Below are 21,732 nucleotides of genomic sequence, written 5' to 3' on the forward strand. Positions count from 1 at the left end.
CAAAAGAGGATACTTTATTTACAACCAAGTTGGGTGCAATAGTACCGATCTTATACATATCATCAGTACGATATGCATTAGCAAAATATATTTTCTTAAAGGATAATACAGCCTTACCTTCTTAGAAATCCAGCCTCATACTTGCATCACAAAACATGCTTTTAGAGACTAAGTTTTTAGCAATTGAGGGACCATGTTTCACCTCCTTCAATGTGAGAGCCTTCCCTGAAGAGAGTCAGCATCACAGTCACAGTTCCAAAAATAAGAACCACAGAACGATCAGCCATTAATACGTTCTCTTTGGTAGCAATATAAAAAGAGAATAGATCTCTGTTGGAGCAAACATGACAAGTAGCACCTATATCTAACCACCAACTAGAGATGTTGCTAGGAGTTGTTACCTGGAAGAGCATAACCACAAAATCATCAACTTGATTGATATTGTGTTGTTTCTTTCTTTGGTGCTTTGCAGTCTTTGGCAAAATGTCCTTGCTTCCCATAGTTGAAGCATTTGCCGCTTTTTTGAACTCCTTCTGAACGTTCAGGTTCTTCGGATTCTGATTCTTTTTTTTGTTAAAAAAACTTTTTTCTTCTTGAAAGATGAATTATTATCCTTCTCAGAGTTAGCAGCCACCATGTTAGCATACGCCTTCTGCTTAGTAAGGAGCTCAGTCTTTGTGCGAGTTCGAGTCTCGTCCTCAATTCGAATGAACCTCTTCAAATCAGACAGAATTACCAGTCTTTTCCTTCTCCGAATGTCAGTGAAGAATGATATCCAAGATGGAGGAAGCTTGTTGACAATTGCACCGGAAATGAAAGAAGTCTACACTTTGTAACAGTATGTGGCTCTAGCATTCTTCAATCCGAAGGGCATCATTTTGTAACAGTATGTACCCATATCGGTAATGAAAGAAGTCTTCTCTTGATCATGCTTAGCCATGAAAATTTGATTATAGCCAGAGAAGACATCCATGAAACTAAGCAGTGCATGTCCCGCACTCTCGTCGACTAACTGGTCGATCGAAGGCAAGGGATAACTGTCTTTAGGAAAAGCTTTATTAAGGTCGGTGAAGTCTACACACATCCTCCATTTGTTTAGTGTTTTTTTCACCAGGACTACATTGGCTAACTACTCTAGATATTGGACTTCTCAGATAAAATCGGCTTTCAAAATCCTCTTCACCTCGTCTGCTACCACCTTCTGGCGCTCTGGGCCAAGATATCTCTTCTTCTGCCGAACAAGTTTGACAAGCTTTATTAAGGTCGGTGAAGTCTACACACATCCTCCATTTGTTCAGTGTTTTTTCACCAGGACTACATTGGCTAACCACTCTGGGTGGACTTCTCGGATAAAATCGACTTTCAAAAGCCTCTTCACCTCGTCTGCTACCACCTCTGGCGTTCTGGGCCAAGATGTCTCTTCTTCTGCCGAACAGGTTTGACATGTTTGTCCACAGCCAATTCGTGACACATTACCTTGAGGGGAACCCCCCTAACATGTCGTCCGATCTCTAAGAAAATACATCAATATTAGCTTTTAGAAATTTAACCATAGCCCCTCTTAAGGGATCGACTACTCCGGACCCAATCTTGATTGCTTCATTCTTACTTGGTCATTAGGTATTTCATGGAGCTCTTCTACAAGCTCTGTCCTTGGTCTCTCCGCAGTCTTCTCTAGTTGGAGACATGTTTTTTTAATTGATATAGTACTTTGCACACCCTTTCCCTTGATCGAGAGTAAATAGCAAAACCTAGCTTCTCTTTGATTGCTCCGGGCTACTCCGACTCCGTTTGAGGTAAAAAATTTGATAATCTGGTGGTAAGTTAAGGGGATGGCCCGCAAGAGGTAGAAAGCGTTCGATCCAATATAAGGTACCAAGAGCTTGGAATCCGACTCGGAAGTCAAACGCCTAAGCTCGAGATAGTCGACTAGGTCTTTCCTTCCCCTAAGGCCGAGAGATGACTGTGAGAGTCGACCAAAGGGTTGTGCCTTGGGTTTATTCCTGATAAGGTACCAATGGCTTGAAATTCGACTCGAAAGTCGAATGCCTAGGCTTAAGAGGATCGATTAGGTCTTTCCTTCCCCTAAGGTCGAGAGATGACTGTGTGAGTCGGCCAAATGGTTATACATTAAGTTTATTCCTGATAAGGTACCAACCAAGGGCTTGGATATAGCATTTCTCAGTTATAACAGGAATGCATAATTTCGACTAGAGCCTTCTTATTAAACATATTATTTAACACAGGCTTTCTTCAAAAGAAGTCTATAGAGCTTGAGAGAAATTAAACTTTGAAGTTCAAGGAAAATACCGTCGTAAGTGTTCGATATTCCATAGGCGGTGGAGGATCCTTCCATTTGGGGCCTTTAACAGATAGGTACCCGTTCTAAGTTCCTCCAGAACCATATAGGGGTCTTCCTAGTTAGGAGCTAGTTTTTCTTGCCGGGTGCCTTTGTCAAAGATTACTTTACGAAGGACAAGGTCTACAGCATTGAATCTTCTTGGACGAATCTTACTATTATAGTGGCGCATGATTCGTTGTTGGTTGATGACCTGAGTTCGGAGTGCTTTCTCTCTGGTTTCTTCTAAGAGGTCGAGGTTGACTCGAAGTTCTACCTAGTTCATGTCTTCATAGAAGTGTCGCAGCCGTATGGTCGGTATACCTACTTCGACCGGAGTAACTGCCTCAGCCCCATATGTTAGCTTAAAGTGAGTCTCTCCAGTTGAATTCTTATGAGGTTGTGCGGTATGACCATAGGATACTTGGTAACTCCTCCACCCATCGTCCTAGGACGGTATCCACCTTCTTTAATGCTTGAAGAATGCATTTATTGGCAGCTTCTGCAAGTCCATTTGATTTTGGGCGAGTAACTGAAGCGAACTTGGGTTGGATGTTGTAACTCTTCACAAAAATCTCGAAAACCCTTACTATCGAATTGGGTGACATTGTCGGTAATGAATGACTGAGGCACACCGAAACGACAAACAATGGATTTCCATACGAAGCTTGTGATGTTGCTCTCACCAATCCTAGCCAGCTGTTTGGTCTCGATCCATTTGGTGAAGTAATCAATCGCCACTATAAGGAATTTCCTGTCCTGAAGCCATAAGAAGAGGTCCTAACAAATCTAAGCCCCATTGGGCAAAATATATAAGGCTCAAAATAAGAGTCAACTCGGTTGCGACGGCTCGAGGAATGGATGAAAAGAATTGACACATTTGACAATGAGATACTAGCTTCATTGACTTAGCTAGGATAATCGGCCAATAATAACCCTGACGAATGATTTGTGCTAGGGTTCGAGCCCCTGGGTGATTCCCGCATATACCTTCATGGATCTCTCAAAGCACATAGAGAGCTTCCGGCGGCCATAGACATCGCAAGTAAGGTCCTATACTGCTGCCAACATAGGACATTCGATAAAGTTGGTTCTCAATCACAAGGTAGCGATGCAAATTTCTTAACAGGCGCTTGGCTTCAACTAGATCTTCAGGCAAAACACCTTGTGTTAGATAAAGGATAATGGGATCTAGCCCACAAGGCGATATAGGTTCTTCTGTCTCCATAAGGATCTTTCATGGCTTCGAGATACTAGGGTGCTCTAGTGTGTCCGTATAGACAGGTCTAGAGCAAATTCCAAAATTCGTTGATCCCAGTTTGGAAAGGGCATTTGCTCGAGCATTAAGGGCTAAAAGAACTTGAACTATCTTGGATTCCAAGAAGGTTGTTAGAAGTTCTTTGGCAACTCGAAGATATAGGGCCATCCTTGGGTCTTTAGCAGCATAGCGCCCGTTGATTTGATGAACAATTAATTGTGAGTCGGCTAGAACGTAAAGGTGTTCGGCTTTCAAAGCTCGTGCCTCTCGGAGGCCAGCGAGTAGAGCCTCATACTCGGCTTTGTTGTTCGAGGTCGAGAATTTAAAGGAAATGGAATGCTCATATATCAACCCGTCGGGACTTCGTATGACCACTCCTGCTCCACTGCCCGCCTCTCCAGAGGATCCATCTACTTGCAATAGCAACCACGAGTCATATTCGGGTGAATCATGCTCCAGAGCACGACTAGTTAGAGGGATCGCCTGGCGTTCTGGGGGTGAAGGTTAAGGAGGTGGCGCGAGTACTTCTGGTTCATCATTTTTGGGAGCCGATTCGATCAAGAAGTTAGTCAAAGCTTGAGCTTTAATAGCTGTTCGCGGTTCAAATTGGACATCGTACTCGCTAAGCTCAACCGCCCAGGCAATCATTCTTCCTGATGTGGTAGGACTTCCCAAAGCTTTCTTTAAAGGTAAGCTCGTTCTGACAATAATGAGGTGAGCCTGGAAATAAGGACGGAGTCTTTTGGCCATAAGGATGAGGGTAAATGCAGTTTTCTCTATAAAAGAATAATTGAGTTCGCCTGCTCGGAGGATTCAACTAATAATGGATGGGATTTTGCGTATTTTCTTCCTCCCAAACAAGGACAGAACTAACTGCTTCAGAGGAGACGACTATGTATACAAACAAAGTCTCCCCTCTCATAGGTTGCTCAGCAATGACTTTGCACTCAAGTAAGCTTTGAGATCTTGAAATGCTGCTTTGCATTCAGCTATCCAGATTATACCCTCCTTCGAGCTTTTGCTTCCTCTTAATATTTTAAAGCAAGGGAGGCTTCTCTCGGCGGACTTGGACAAAAATCGACCTAGAGCTGCGACCCTCCCATTCAACCTCTGAATCTCTCTCAAAGTACACGGCTCAGGGAGTCGCTCTATTATAGCAATCTTTTCACGGTTGACCTCAATACCTCTTTGGGTAATCATGAATCCAAAAAATTTCCCTGATTGTACTCTGAAGGCACATTTAGCTAGATTGAGCTTCATTCGATATCGCCTCAGGGTTAAAAAGGTCTCGTCCAAATCGGAAATATGGGTAGACACTTGTTTGAATTTCACCAATAGGTCATCCACATAAGCTTCAAGATTACGACCGATCTGATGTTGGAAGACCTTGGCTACAAGTTTTTGGTAGGTGGCTCCAGCATTCTTTAGTCTGAAGGGCATCATTTTGTAGCAGTATATACCCTATATCGGTGATGAAAGAAGTCTTCTCTTGATCGTGTTTAGCCATGAAAATTTGATTATAGCCAGAGAAAGCATCAATGAAACTAAGCATTTCATGTCTTGTGCTCTCGTCAACTAACTGGTCGATTGAAGGCAGGAGGTAACTATCTTTTAGGACAAGCTTTATTAAGGTCGGTGAAATCTACACACATCCTCCACTTATTCAGTGCTTTTTTTACTAGGACCATATGGGCTAACCACTCTGGGTTTTGAACCTCTCGGATAAAGTCGGCTTTCAGAAGCATCTTCACCTCGTCCGCTGCCGCCTTCTGGCGCTCTAGGCTAAGATGCCTCTTCTTTTGTCGAATTGGTTTGACATGTTTGTCCACGGCCAGTTCGTGACACATTACCTCGGGGGGAACCCCTAGCATGTCGTCCGGTCTCCAAACAAATACATCAGTATTGGCTTTTAGAAATTCCACCATAACCCCTCTCAAGGGCTCGACTAATCTGGACTCAGTCTTGATTGTCTTCATTCCTTCTTGATCAATAGGGACTTTATGGAGCCCTTCTACTGGCTCTGTCCTCGGTCCTTCTACCGTCTTTTCTAGTTGGAGACAAGTTTTTTCAATCGACATAGTGCATTGGACACCCTTCCCCTTGATCGAGAGTAGATAGCAAGATCTAGCTTCTTTTTGATTGCCCCGGGCTATTCCGACTCCATTTGGGGTCAGAAATTTGATAATCTGATGATAAGTTGAGGGGATGGCCTGCAAGAGGTGGAGAGCGGTCCAACCCAATATAACATTATGGGCCGACTTCAAATTCATTACCAAAAACTGGATTTGGATAGTGATTTCCCTAGGATATTCTCCTAATACAAATGATAAAGTTATCATTCCCTCTGGTAAGAGGGCATGTGGCCAGTGAAACCCATAAGGGGTCTCCTGCAAGGGAGGAGGCGGGATTTGTCAATTCTCATCTGATTGAAGGCGCTAGTATATAAGACGTCTACCGAACTTCCGGTGTCGATCATAATTCGTTTCACCTGATACCCATTAATGACCGCGGTGATAATAAGAGGATCACCATGGGGCGTCTCAACACCCTGTAGGTCTTCGTCAGTAAAAGATATGAGCTCTTATGTCCTCGTCTTCTTGGGATCATGATCGACTTGCAGCATTCTTCTAGCATATCTCTTCCGCTCATTGTTGGATGACCCCCCCCTAACTGTAGGACCACCACTTATTACATGATGACTCCTTTGGGGTCGTTCGTCTATTTGAGGTCAAGATGGAGACGACCGCGAGCGGGATCTCCTATCATTTTTGTTTGGGGCAGTATCCCTGTGATCTCTCCGAAAAGTGAGATTTCTTAAATATACTCTCTCAATCAGATCCTCTATATCCCTCTTGAGGATCCGGCAATCATTGGTAAGGTGTCCGTGATCCTGATGGTAATGACAAAATTACTTAGTGTCCCTGCTTCTAGGATCTGATGACATCTTAGGTGTAAGATCTTTGAGATATCCTTCCCTCTGGACCATAGACAAGGCATTATAGTAAGCGAGGTGTCTAAGATGGTTAGAGATTCCTCTGGTGTCGGATTTCTCTGCTGATTCCTCCTGTCTGAGTGATTAGGACAGGAGTTGGTCCTTGGAGGATTCTTGTGCCATCCTAGCCTTAGAGGACTTTTGGTCAGTTCAGGTGATAGAATTACTGCTGGCACTGTTGGAGGGTTTGATGGAACGACCATGGTTGCTGGCGTTGCTGAAGTCGTGGCAACGGGAACCCCCGCGTTCCTTGCTGAGGCCCTGTAAGCCCGGGCGTCCTCCATGTCCATGTATCTATGGGCTTTGGCCATCAATTGTTCATAATTGGCGACTGGTTTCTTAGCGAGAGAGTCGGCTAATTCATTGCTCTGCAGGCCGGCGACGAGTGTCGCCATGGCGACTGTGCTTCCCAGGTAAGGGGGGGGGGGGGCTTCTACTTGGTGTTAGCTAGGAAGTGGTGGATGAATATTCAACTCAACTGTCGAAAATTACTGATGGATCTTCTACTCAAAGCATTCCACCAAAGTTTAGTGTTTCCTATGAGGGTGATAGGGAAGCACCGACAGAGGATTGCTTCAGAAACTTAGAGCATACTCATTATGTCAAAATAATTTTGATCATGCTCAGAAGGATCTCCTTCACCCGAGTATGTCCCTAAGTGGGGTATTTTGAACTTCTCAAACGAGCATTCCATTATCTCGTCCGAGAGTGGGGTATTCCTTCTAATTGTATCAGCAACCAGCCTGTATACTCGATCGTAGGCGGAAGCTCCTGAAGTGGTAGATGAGGACGGGAAAACGCGATGGTGGGGCGTCTTGAAGCCTGTTCCTCTGGCACGCTCTTCTGAATGACTGGGACCGAAACTTTCATCATAGGTTTTTGAATAAAGACGACGAAGCCGTTCCTGTTGAGATGAGACGCTCGATTGCCTGAGACGCCTCTCCATCTGCTTAGGGGGATTATAAGGGGTTCGCAGTGAGACATCCTATTGCTGGGAAGGAGGTGCTCCCAATTGTCGGTCTCCAGAGGGTGGAGGTCGTACAATGGCATGTGATGACGCTGGGATTCGCCATAGAACCTCGTTGGTCAAGACGACAAATTACTCTTTAAGTGATAGGAAGAGCTGGTTCACCGCTCGTTCCAATTGATCCTGGGTAACATAATTAGACGACTGTCTTCGAGGTTGAGACTGCTCAGATCCTATATTAGAGCCTGATATTTTTTCTTAAAAAAGGAAAAAATGCCTTACGATGGGTGCCAAGTTGTTGATGTTAAATATCACACAACCAAATAAAGTCACAGAGTTTGCAAGGAGCCGCTTTCTTCTTCGACTTTATGCCTGATTCTGGACTTAGGATGATTAAGTAATCTGCACACAAAGAGTCATAAGAGGGCGGGGATAAGTTCCCCCGTAGTATCTCCGACGATCAAGTTAGTTAATGAACTTGAGCTTGAGTGGAGTAACAGAACTATGTGTTCTTATTTTTGTGTAGTGTGTGCTCTTGGGGGTTTTAGATTGCGAACCTTTAGCTATAGCGAATAACATTTGCATTTATAGAGATACGAAGGGAAGATTGGTCACTTCACGGGTCTGCAGTAAGACGGTAGTGAGGCGGTGATGAGGAGTGAGTTGGAAAATAAGTCATCATTTGTTCCACACACGTTGGTTTGTGAGTGACAGGAGGTCACTTTGCAGTATTGGGAGCCAGCAACCGACAAATCTTCAAGACTGTTGAGGACGGAGACATAATGATGATCATCAAAGATTAAATAATATTAAGAAGTGACACCTATGCTAACAGATTTGAGATAAGGGCAATCCTTTAGCTTCGTCGAGAAGCAAAGCCCATAGGATCATATCTTTAAGTTGTTGACTCTCGTATCGACCGACACCGCCTTTCGCTTCGACTCAGGAGTGTCGGCCTGTCCGACTGGTTGGAATGTCGTCTTGTCTCAGCTAATAACCGTCTCTCGAGTCGATATAAAGATGTCTACTCGTCTGGGAGGTCAGGATCTCTCATGTCAACTGTCACTGTTTCTCGTGCCGACATTGGGGTGTCGGCTTGTTGGGCAGGTCAAGATGCTGACTCATCAAGTCATATATTCGTAGAACGGATATGTCGCATAATAATTCAATGTTATATAATAAAAAGTGGAGATAAAAATATAAAAAAAGTATTCCTTAAAATATTTAACAGTTCTCAATGGTATTATTATGACAAACTCTAAATCAAAACTTGGATTGTTTCTGGTTGGTTATGTTAAAGAACTGGTTGCGAGAATCTCAGTGTTTGGTGAATTCACAGCTAACATGGTCTCGTACAATTTAACTGTGAATCTTAATGAATCCAAAGTGTTTGAAGATTCTGAAGATGATGCATAGGCAAAACATCTAAAAGAGCAGTGCGAGCCATGCTTTGAAGTCAGTGAACCACCAACCGAAGATAAAGTGGTTCAAATCAACATAGGTGAAGAAGTCAATCCCAAGTTCATCTTCATTAGCGAATGTTTATCATCCACTGAGAATGATGAACTCATAATTCTCCTTCGAGAGTACATTAATGTCTTCGCCTGGAGTTACGAAGACATGCCTAGATTAGACCCTAATGTGTCGTACATTGCCTTAACATTTGACACCAATGTTAAACCAGTCAAGCAAAAATAACGATGTTTTCGTCCTGAGTTGATAGAGCAGATCGAGAAAGAGATCCACAAACTTATTAAATGCGGATTCATTCGTGAAGAACAACACCTAAATTGGCTAGGTAACATCGTAGTGGTAATGAAAGAGAATGACAAGATCTGGATTTGTATTGATTTTAGGGATCTTATTAATCTTAGTTGTCTAAAGGATGAATTCCCTCTCCCTATTAGGAATGTCATGGTTGACAATACGCGTGGATTTGAAAAGATGCCATTCATGGATGAATTTTTTGGATACAATCAAATCAAGATGCATTCAGATGGTTAGAAGCACACAGCTTTCAGGACACCATTAGGAGTATTTTGTTATACAATAATGCACTTTGGTCTGAAAAATGCTGGAGTAACTTACCAACATGCCAAACACAATTTTTCGTGAACATTTGCGTAAGACCATGGAATGTTATGTCGACGATCTTGTAGTGAAAAGCCGTCACAAACAGGACCATGTCAATGACCTGAGAACAGTGTTTGAAATCATGAGAAAATATCAACTCAAAATGAACCCGACTAAGTCTTTCTTGAGGGTATCATCAGGTAAATTCCTAGTATTTATCATAACATCTAAAGGAATACATGTCGATCCCAAAAAAAGTGAAAGTCACATGTCCTGGCTGCGCATATATCAAGGTAAACTTTTCCTAATCTACTTTAGTACTATGGACCACTCCATTGGAGCACTACTTTCCCAGAAGAATGACAATGACCACAAACAAGATTTTTACTACCTCAGCGGGACCATGATTGGTGTCGAGCATCGCTATAATTCAGTTGAAAAGGAATGTCTAGTATTAGTCTTCACAATCCAGAAAATGTGATACTAGCTCAGTGGTCAATCCATTCACATCATTTCAAGAGTTAATCCTCTAAGGATACTCATGACGAAACCTGGATCTCTAAACTCTATGTGAGCCAAATGAGTAATATTATTTTCATAATACGATATGGCGTTCGTGCCACATAAAGCAGTAAAGGCTAAGCAATAGCTAATTTTTAGTGGATCACTCCTTCCTTGAATCTTCTAAACTCTGTAAGGACATCCTGGATGAAGTCTTCAAGTCAAATATTACATTGAACCACCAGATATTGCAACTTTACTTTGACGGTGCATCAAGACGCAATCATAGAGGAGCAATTGTTGCAGGAGTAGGGCAGTGCTAATCGATCCCCACAGACATGTCCTTCCTCTGGCCCATTCATTGACCAACTCATGCTCCAATAATGTGGCTGAGTATAATGCCCTCATAATTAGCTTGTAACTAGCTTATTAAGACATAGATGTCAAACACCTTGAAGCTTACGACGGTTCTAAATTGATCGTCAATCAGATCAAAGGAGGATATGAAATCCGCCACAACGACCTTATACTATACCACAAAGTAGCAATGAAGCTCGCTTTGTAATTCGAAGGCTTCTACATCAGCTATGTAGCTCGCCTCGAAAACACTCATGTGAATGTTTTAACATCCATGGCAGCCACTCTTGCCTTGACGCCGAAATCTACTAGACGCATCACAGTGGCTAGCCATTAACTATGCTTCACGCTTTTTCTATGGTTCTGCTGCACTGACTTCGTATCGTCGATCATTCGATGGTGTTCCAGTCCGATGCTTATTGCTGGCTGAAGCTCAAGAAGCACTTAAGGAAGCCCACGATGGTACATGTGGTGCTCACTAACTAGGTCCCAAACTTCATCTTCTAGCACACGCTCCTCTAGAAAGTCTTGAAGTGTAGGAGCTCTACCCTTTGAACCTTTCTTGGATTGCTCCCTATATCTCCGAGTAATCCATCTCAAGCTAATTTTGTTCACATGAAAGTCGGGATGGGGAACAATCATGCTGAAATACCACTTGTAAAATCACAATGTCATGTAGTAGAATATGACGGAGAAGTGTGAATCTAGTCCCTGTAGCCCCTACAACAAAGTGATACCAAGCACGAGCATCATCCACAAAGTTGCCCATGCGCAACAATCATCGATTTAGATTCCCAACAAAAAACTAGTTAATATCCGAATTGGCGAGCAAATCGGCAAGACAAGTACAACTTGATATAACACTCAATCTCGTTCAACCTAGCAATAAGGTGATCGAGCCTGATGTTGACCAGCCAATTGAAACACCTACCTTGGCAGACAAGTAAACCCTTCGCTACTTGCGTCATCTGCAAACTCATCTCAAGGACTTATGCCGTCAGTCTCGGGAAAGCAATAATAAAGTTGATAATCATCTTTTGTTCCAAAGAGTCCGACGAATACAATGGCAAGCAGTATGGTAAGCAGCACAACAAGAAATAACACCATAATCGAGATACGATCTTTTGGTCAAGAAGGCAAACAAAACACAGACCTTCAACCAGATCGAAAGGAATTCTGCAAATAGAGCCAACTCGAATATTGGCTCCATTGTTTGATGGTGGAAACTCTCGAATTGGTTGCCCGCATAGAACCACATTTGTCTGATTCGGTATTATGAAGTACTTGACCTTCATTGAATATTCAGGTCTCAACTTCAGCTTCTGTTATCGGATTGACCGAATCGACATTCCCTTTCTTGCTAACATTAGGGAACATATACTCAACCCAAGAGACGCGAGCAACAATTAAATCATGTCCAGCTTTTGCGACAGTCTTTTGACAAATAAGAAAGTGACAGACTAATTCCCTAAACGCCTCTCTAACATGAGCAGTATTACGGAAAGCATTCAACTCTGCATTGGTTAGGAAGAACTCATAGGGCGGTCTCCCATTGGTAGTCGCAACACTTCAAACATCTCATGCAGAACGATCCCGATTTCATCCGCTGGAGTGAAAAAGGTATTGTTGTCGACATTACACATCTCCAAAATGTTGTAAATACTGACGAACAAATATCTCAAAAGTAGTGAGAGCATAGTTCACTAGACGGGTCCATTATTAGGTATCCGTTAACCTTATCTACCCAAGGAATCTAGTATCCCCATCAGGACACTACGCATCAGTCTTTGCAAGTTCATTCTCAAAGAGGTTTGGGACAATAGCAACCTCATTAACGGGGGCATCCTCATGAACAAAGCTCGGACATAAGCCTATGACGTTGACTCCGTAGAGTCTTTGATGAAAGCCACCGTCGTATATTAGAGAGCCAACCTTGATGCTATATTCTTTGTTGGTGAGGGCGAAACGCATCAGGCGAGGAATAGCAAGAGACTGCAAATACATAAAGAACACCTGACGTTATATTGTTGGCAGATAACAATGGCGAACCCCTTGGATGTAATACCAGTGCTCTTCGTACAACTGAATATAGAAGTGTTATTAGGATTACTATCACCAAATACAAAGTGAGGCTTCCCCGACACGTCCTATTTAGGAACGAAGAATTTGGCATCCGTAATCATCTCCCGTAGAGTTCGATAGTCTCCAAACGTATAGTCTGGATCCTTTCTTGACTACTACACTCTAAATATAGAGGGATGTGCCATCAAAAGCGTGTCTGACCTCAAAGTCGTGGGTCCTATCATGTCCAAAGTGGTTGTGACGGTTGACGAGCTCTTTTGATAAGCAAATTGCACAAAAAAGAGGCGAAAGCATCTCAAAAGACGAAGACTAAAAAAAATTAACCAAGTCTTCACATTCAGATGCGAAGTTCGCTATGAGCCAATCTCGTACATAAATGAAAATCATCACAATCTACTAAGTGTTGACAAGATGAGCGAAGTTCACGATGAAAGCAGCGAACTTCAGCACCATAATCAAATCCATTCAAGAGTTTACGTGGATAAGGCTGACAAAACTCACTCAGGCGAAAGTCGTCTAAATCAGACTAGCGAACATCGCTTAAGCGAAGATCGTTTAAATTAAACTGGCGAACCTCGCTCAAGCGAAGGTCACTCAAGTCAAAATGGCGAATCTCCCTCAGGCGAAGGTCGCTCAAACTAATTCGCAACCCCTGCCTAGACAAAGTTCGCTACAGAAGCCCAAAGGGCTAATAACAACGAATTTCACCTAAGAAGCGAAGCTCGGCGCATCAAGCGCCATTAATGGCCGCTAATAGAACTTTATCGTCGCCGACAGAAGTTCGTAAGTGAGACCACAAGTGGTCATAAAATCACGCCTTTACCAACGAAAAAGCTTTTAAGTCCTCCAAGACACTGCTCAAAGCCCGATTAGGGCTGAATTTTGATCCGATGATCACTATGAATGTGTTCGAAGCTTACCCAAGGCCATCTCCAACTACATCAACATGTCTTCTGCTCTTAGTCGATGAGGTACCCTAACATCACCTCTTTCTATTGAGATTGCATAACAGAGAGCTGTTATAGTTTGATCTTTTGGGATTCTAAGAAAGTTAGGGTTTTGATAAAGTTTGGATTTTTTAAAAATAAAAGTAAAACAAGAAAGGAGGTAAATAGTTTTATTTATAGACTGACCCCAAACTTTGCTGAAAATTTTCACCATTAGCTTCGTCGAAAATCTCGCTCTGAGCCTCGCCAAAGATTCTCGTCTTGAACTTCGCCGAGAATCTCACCATGAACAAACTTCACCACAATTTCAGGCCTAGAAATTAAGGATTCAAATTTTAAATCCTCACGCTGAGCCCTGCTTAACCGACTTATTGAGCTTCGCCCAGCTAACTGTTTCTCAAGTGAACTTCACTCCATTTAGTAAGGCGCTAAAGCGAACTTCATTAAAATAATATGGCGAATTTCACTAAGTTTCCAAATTGAGAAAATTTTAACTCAATTTGTTTGAGACCTTACTTGGCGAACTTCAATTCGAGTCTCAACGAGAAGCCTGAGTTTCGTTTCCAATGCAACAGCACTATGCAGAGTTCACGTTCGCTGCAAAAGTAAAGTACATATAGATCAAGCACACAAAGATTGACAATTTCAGGAAAAATATTTATTTTTATTGATTGAATACTCCACTATATAAAGGCAACATTCAGACTATCTAGTTACAAGGATGGTGGGTATTTGTTGCTATTTGCTACTACCCTATACTCTTTACTATGGGTAATGTTAAAGCTGAGGAACATACACGAGCTGCACTAAGGTACAGCTCCTGTTTCTGCAATCTCACAAGACTTGGGGAGCAAAACTTTTCCCCATGTAAAAAAACAGATCCTACTTACTCTTTCCTAGACTCTATGCCAGAAGAGGAAAAGGATTTGTTGAACAAGAAGTGCCCCCGTTGTTCTGAACTTGAACATGTCAAGAAGAAGCACTTCTTGCAAATAAAATTTAACATCAATTACGATCTAGGTTCACATTCAAACCTAGTTAATGTCAGAGTCCTCGCTTGTGGAGCTCCAAGGATCATTCTTCAACAGCCACCTCGGTCGTCAAATGGTCTTACGCAGAGCATGACACTCGAAACTCTACATATCTCTGTCGCGATTCTTATTGCCCAAGCTACTAACTGATTCTCAACAATCTGTTCGAGCTAGGCCTTCTCGGTCGACAGCAAGTCTACTAGCCGGCGGAGTATACAAAATTTATTCGTTTAGTTACCCCCTGCTTTGGCAAGCTCCTATTAGAGCTGTTTTATCTTAGCTTCTCTGTTGAGAAGCATCTCTGATCTAAGAGATGAAGACTTAGATATGAAGAAAAAGATGAATATAAGAAAGTTTGGAAGAAAAACAGTGCTATTTATAGCCTTCTCCGAGTCCAAACTTTTAAGAAAATCGCATCTTTTAAGATTTGATTAGATCGGACAAAGAGGCTAAATCTTAGCCTAAAACTCAGGTCAAATCTATAGCGGATCTCGTGAATCTTCAATTAAGAGATCACATCCGCGGATCACAATGCAGATCCAATGACATGATCTCAACAACTACCACCAGCTAGCGAACGTCGCTAATCGACGAACTTCATTAACACAGTTCAAAGTAAAGCAAATCTTGCTGATACCCACAATTAGCCGAACTTCGCTGATTTCTTAACTTCGCCCTAGTATTAAGAGCAGGCGAACTTCGTTCCAAACACAGAGTTGGACAAATACAAGCATCATTGAGCCTTCTATACAAGTCTACAGTAAGGAAAGCTACATGCAACAGTACACATCTGGCAACCAAGTAGATTGATGATAAATTTTAACCCAAACAAGACGATTCGAGATATGTTCAATAGTACACCTCTAGCTAATCACTCAAAGTATTTCAATCCCTACTACAAGTCAAATGTAGGATCACTCGAAGTATTTCAATCCCTACTACAAGTCAAATGCAGGATCTTGAAAACTTTGGGAGCATCTTGTAGATGGGTAAAATATACTTCGTTTTGGCCAAGGCTTAGCTTGGATCCAAGAAGTGTATGCCTATGTACTAAACACTTCAAACGGGCTTAAAACAAGCGAGGTTCCCTTAACAAAACAGGTGAATCTCGCCACACAGCTTGTCTCAACACGAACCAACTAAATCAAGAATGAGTCAACTCCTAATTTGGACTTTAGACCGAGTCGAAAGGCGTCATTGAGTTGGCCAAGTCATGAGTCGAATTATGTGCAAAATTCAAACTCACAATCGAACTTCGCCAACTGATTAACTTCGCTAGCGAAGTTCGCCAACCAGTCAATTAGCAAACTTAGCCCACAGCTACGTGCATACCTACATGGGCCACGCCACCTACGAATCAGAAGCAACGTGAGCCCCGCTCAAACACTTTCAACGAGCTTCGTCAACCAATTAATCAACGAACTTCGCCAGATCAGCCATTTGAGGGCTATTTTCAAGAGGATAACCGCTCCCCCACTATCTCCTACTTTAATAGCTACTTAATCCATAATTAAAAGTCATTAACTCCTCTCTCTTAGCATATAAAAGGAGACAGAGATTGTTCATTCAAGAGGCTAATCACCAGAGATACACACGCGACTTTCTTCTGCTTCAGTACTAAAAAACTGAGATATATCTTCTAAGCAACCAAGTCAGAAAATCACCAATCAGCAAAAGATCAATTGTCTTAGTCGGATAGTCAACGGAGTACAATATTGACGCTCCATCGGCACACAAAAAAGGACCCAGGAAATAAAGAAATTCTTGTTTCTCTAACTTTTACGATCTGAGTTAACCGCAATACAAAAGACCCGAAATAAGAAGTATGTCTCGCATAATAAGATTTGAATAAGTCATCTTTGAGACTTGATATAGGCAACAAGCTTCTTCGGTAAGATTTGAATAAGTCATCTTTGAGACTTGATATAGGCAACAAGCTTCTTCGGAAAGCGAGGAAAACATATGATCCAAACATCATGTGTCCAAAGAGAAGGATGAGAAAGAGAACTATTCACCAAACCTAACAAATGCATGTTATGGTGCCACAACTGGGGCTTGGTCAAAGATCCACCAATAATTAAGTTAGTATATTATCATGTAAAATAGGCAACAAAATAAAAAGAGAGCTATGATCTTGATGCCATGTAAACAAGATAAAAGGTAGGTATAAAAACAAAAAAAATGTTCTTATCTAAAAAAATAGCAATAATCTACGACATTAGTGTGGTAAACTCTAAATCAAAACCTGCATTGTATCTGGTTGATTATGTCGGAGAACCGGTTACAAGGATCTGAGTGGTCCTATAGTACAAAATTCCAAGAGTGTCTTGGATAATGAGTTTCTTGAATTTTTGGTACCGAGCATCCTCGAACTGGGTAGCCTTGATCCGGTCCACCAGAGTTGACTGTAAATATAAACTCATCAACTGTCTCCCCGCTCCAGGCAATAAAACCTCCATGTTCATCCTCCAAAACTCAGCTAGCAACTCCCGCTGTTTGGTGAGTCTCATCGCCACAGGCTTCCTGCTCAAATGATCTAGCACCATATTAACTCGTCCCCATATTAACTCGTCCTGGGTGATATTGTAAATCAAGATCATAATCCGCCATAAGCTCTAACCACCTGCGTTATCTCATGTTGAGCTCCTTCTGAGTGAATATATACTTTAAGCTTTTATGATCTGTGTACACCTCCGGTCTCTGCCCCAAAAGGTAGTGCCGCCATAGCTTCAATGCAAAAATCACCGCCGCCAATTCCAGATCATGAACTGGATAGTTCCTCTCATGTGTCTTGAACTGCCTAGATGCATAAGCTACAACCTTCCCATGTTGCATCAGAACACAACCTAAACCTAAACCAGAAGCATCCGTGTGCACTACAAATCCTCCTGACTCATCAGGAATTGTCAAAACTGGTGCTGTTGACAACTTCTTCTTTAACTCCTCAAATATTGCATGACACTCCTGAGTTCACAAAAACTTGACCTCCTTTCGAGTCAGCCTAGAAAGTGGTCCTGCAATCTTAGCGAAATTTTTTATGAATTTCCTATAGTATCCAGCTATCCCTAAGAAACTTCGTACTTCTGTCACAGATGTAGGCGGATCTAATCTCAACACTGCATCAACCTTCTTCGGGTCCACAGAGAAACCTGTTCCTGAAATCACATGCCCTACGAAGGACTCTTGCTCCAGCCAAAACTCACATTTGTTCAATTTTCCATAAAGATTCTCCTTTCGTAGCATATCCAACACCGTCTTTAGATGCTCTGCATGATCTTCCTTGGTCTTGGAGTATACAAGAATATCATCGATGAACACCACCACAAACTGGTCGAGATATTGGGAAAACACCTTGTTCATCAGGCTCATAAATGTAGATGGAGCATTAGTCACTCCAAATGACATCACCAAAAACTCATAGTGCCCATAACATGTGTGGAACGCGGTCTTGGGTATGTCTTCCTTCCTCACCTTCAGCAAATGGTAGTCGGACCTGAGGTCCGGCTTAGAAAACACTCTAGCTTCTCCGAGCTGGTCAAAAAGATCATCAATCCTGGGAATTGGGTATTTATTTTTTATGGTAACCCGATTCAACTTCCTGTAGTCAATACACATCCTTCAGCTACCATCCGACTTTGACACTAATACCGCTGGTGCTCCCCAAGGTGAAATACTAAGCCTGATAAAATTTTTATCAATATACTCCTGAACCTGCTTCCTCAACTCCTCTAAATGTGCTATCGGCATCCGGTAAGTGGGTTTTGAAATAGGTGCAACCCTTATAATAACATCGATGACGAACTCTATATCTCTATCTGGTGGCAGACCCGACAACTCATCAGGAAAAACGTCAAGGAACTCCTCGACAATTTTTGGTAGGGGCTTCTCCTCCACCTCTATACAGGTTAATACTCCATCCATGCTTGCTCAATACTCTGGCTGCTACATCACTTTGCTACCGCTCATGAATTCAAACTCTGGGTGATCTGGTATCTTGAACATTAGGCTTTTGCGTCGACAGTCGATCGTCGCATGGAAGTTGTAGAGCCAATCCATCCCCAAAATAACATCAAACCCGTTAGTGTCAATCACCAACAAGTCTGCAAATAGCTCCCTACAACAAACTACCACCGAGCATCTCTTACACTCTGCTAGACATTAACACCCCGCTACCGGTATGGATATTCCAGCTCGCCTCTAAACTATCACATGATATGTTGTGTCGTGCAATAAACTGAGCAGATATAAAACAATGCGATGCCCCAGAATCAAATAGGGTAAATGTAGGGACTGAATAAACCAAACTGAGCAGATATAAAACAATGCGATGCCCCAGAATCAAATAGGGTAAATGTAGGGACTGAATAAACCAAAATGATACTCGTGACTACGTCTCCAGATGCATTTGCCTGCTCAACGGTAAGTGTCATAACCTGACCTTGTCTCTGCTGTTGATGAGCCTGCTGACCGTATTGCCCTGGGTGCCTCTGCTGATAAGGTGGCTGATATGGGTGTTGGAAATGAGGACCTCTCCACTGTCTCTGGTCTTGAAATTATTGACCCCTCTGATGTCCTCAAAACATCTGCTGCTATGTGGGAAGTGGTGGCCTCAACTGTTGTCCACCCTGTCTAGTCTGGCCTGCTGGCACTATCGCTCTGCCTGAAATTCCTCCTGAAACTCCCTTACTAGGACAAGTGGTGATCTAATGATCTACCGCCCCACATGCTAAGCACAACTCGTTAGCTCGCCTGCAGTCCTTCATCAAGTACCCCGGCTTGCTGCAGAAATGGCAGATCATGTTAGTTGGTTGTGGAACTGGTCTCGAAGCCCCTGTTCTGCTGACGCTTGGCTGGTGCTCCTCCCGTCTGAGGCTTCTGCTGGTTACCGCCCGAGGTCTGACCTGCATGGCGCTTGTTTGCCCCTCTCCTCATCGAGTTCATGATCCCAATCAGTTGTTCTGCCTTCCGAGCTGCCTCTAGGACATCCACATAAGTCTCAAACCCTTCTGACTATAAATATGAGTCTGGATCTCAAAATTTAGGCCCTGCATGAACCTTTGTTCCTTATCCACCTTATTCGATACCATCCCCGAGGCAAACCTGCTGAGCTTGGCAAATTTTGCTGCATACTCATCAACTGTACTAGTTCTCTGCCTAAGCATAACAAACTGCCTCTGCATCTCAAGACGAGCCATCTTCGGGAAAAATGCCTCTAGGAAACTCTCCCAGAATGTCTCCCATAAAATCGGCCTAGGTAGCTTCTCCTCTGAGTCCCACCAGGTCCTGGCTACATTAATGAGCTGCAGCTAAACAATATCAACTCGGTCTTCATCTGGTATCTTTGCTGCCCTCAATAAGCGATCCATTGTCTCCAACCACATCTCGGCCTCATATCTGCCTTCAGTCCTAGCAAAGTGTACATGGCATACTTGAACCTGCTTTTTGCTGGAGCAACCAAAATCTTAGCTTTCCTTAGTACATCTATTGCTTGTGGTGTACATGGCATACTTGAACCTTCTTTTTGAAAGGGATTATTTAATAAAAGTAGATAGTTAACAGAGCTAAATCAAATTTCAATAGATTTCACCAGTTCCTCCCATACCTTCCATTATTATACGGCAACCAGAGTTCAACAAAGCAAGGGCATCAGAGTGGTCGATTTCATTTTGTGAAGCACATAGAAATGCAATATCGCAACTTTCATTCCAAGGCTTCGCATCCTCAAAGTACTTAGCTCGCGCGTAAGACTTCAAGTAGTCTCTGTCATATTGCAAAAATGGGCTTAATGTCCCATGTGTTAAAAAGGCACAAATCAGAAGTTGCAAACACTGAGTAACATGTTCAAACCTCAAGTTTCTCTGCTGAGCCTTTGTCCTCTAAGCAGTGAAAATTTTACATAATCAAAACCATCTTCGTCTTATAAATAGCCATTGGAATCTGTTAAATAATGAAAAAGAATGATTACACTTGACACTGAGTGATTAAGCCAAATAAATAAGTAGCGTCGTTTCTGCCACTTGGACAGCGTGAACACAACAAAGTTAAATCTGGAATATTTCTTCCAACATATAACAATTTTTTATGGTAATTTTTTAAAATGGCACCTACTTTTTCATGAAACACATGAAAGCAAAAACCTACATATGTAGCAGCCACATGATCAAATTGATGTTGAAAAAACTAATAACGATATTGTGCTCCATTTCTAAATTTAGCATTGTGCATGAAATAGTAGACCATAGTTTTGGCTTTTACAGAGTATTGAGTGCCTGGTATGAACCTATCTTAGCATAAATTTTCATGCTTACAAAAAAACACAAATAGGAAAAGAAGCAATCATTAACAGGATATGGAGGGCCATCATGATGAAGGAGGCATTTGTATGGCGTCTCATCAATTAAAACCTTCTTTGTGGGCGTTCCAGTGATCAAAATAATCAGAAAAACAGTGAATCACCACATAACTACCTAACTTCCAGAACCAAAGGAAATGCTAGAAATTAGTATATCACCATTTCATCAAGTTGATTGCCTATTTTCCATGTGTTCAAAGATGAGTATATCAAACTCCGAGAATGTAATGGTAGCCGTCTTAAAAGCAGAATTACCAGATGAAATCTCTCCCAATCATAGAATTATCCTTGCCAACTCATCAATAGACATATGAGATATAATTCGGAAAAGTTTATTTGAGCTATGTTAAACTTTTTTCTTAGCAAGTGAATAATATCAAACTTTTTTCTTAGCAAGTGAATAATATCAAACTTTTAAAAGTTACCTGATATAGTTATGGGGATAGCACCACAAGAAAGAAGCTTTACTAGGACATGCATCGCTAATTTCCCAGCACCACTCACAACACATCTGAGAAGGAACAAACAACAATAAGAAAGCAAGCGAGCATATCCATTTGGCATTTGTTTCCTAGCATAAAATTAAAGAAACTTTTAGAGCGAATTAAGAAAGATACCCTTGATCAAATCAATGTTACAACAGAGACAACCATATAATAGTGAGTAGCACTCGTGAATGATATCATCAGGATATGATGTCGCATTTTTAAAAGGACACCAGCACAGTTAGCAAAATCATTGAGGTTGTTTTAGCTATGTTGCAAATCAATGTGATATACACTTCAAGCACCTTATGAGCAAGCATGTTATGAGCAAAATAATTTTATGTAAGAA

General features: G+C 42.1%; 1 protein-coding gene across 1 annotated transcript; it reads right to left on the reverse strand.

The window, feature by feature from the left end:
- On the reverse strand, positions 5,201–5,866 carry LOC109838447. Its single transcript, XM_020406894.1, has one exon. It carries the CDS (start codon positions 5,864–5,866, stop codon positions 5,201–5,203), a length of 666 nt encoding a protein of 221 aa, XP_020262483.1.

This window comes from Asparagus officinalis, chromosome 4 (genome assembly GCF_001876935.1).
Source record: "Asparagus officinalis chromosome 4, Aspof.V1, whole genome shotgun sequence".
Lineage (NCBI taxonomy): Eukaryota > Viridiplantae > Streptophyta > Magnoliopsida > Asparagales > Asparagaceae > Asparagus > Asparagus officinalis.

Bases quoted from the DNA above. Each gene is read 5' to 3' on its own strand.
- LOC109838447 (XM_020406894.1), bottom strand. From the start codon at position 5,866: ATGAATTTGAAGTCGGCCCATAATGTTATATTGGGTTGGACCGCTCTC.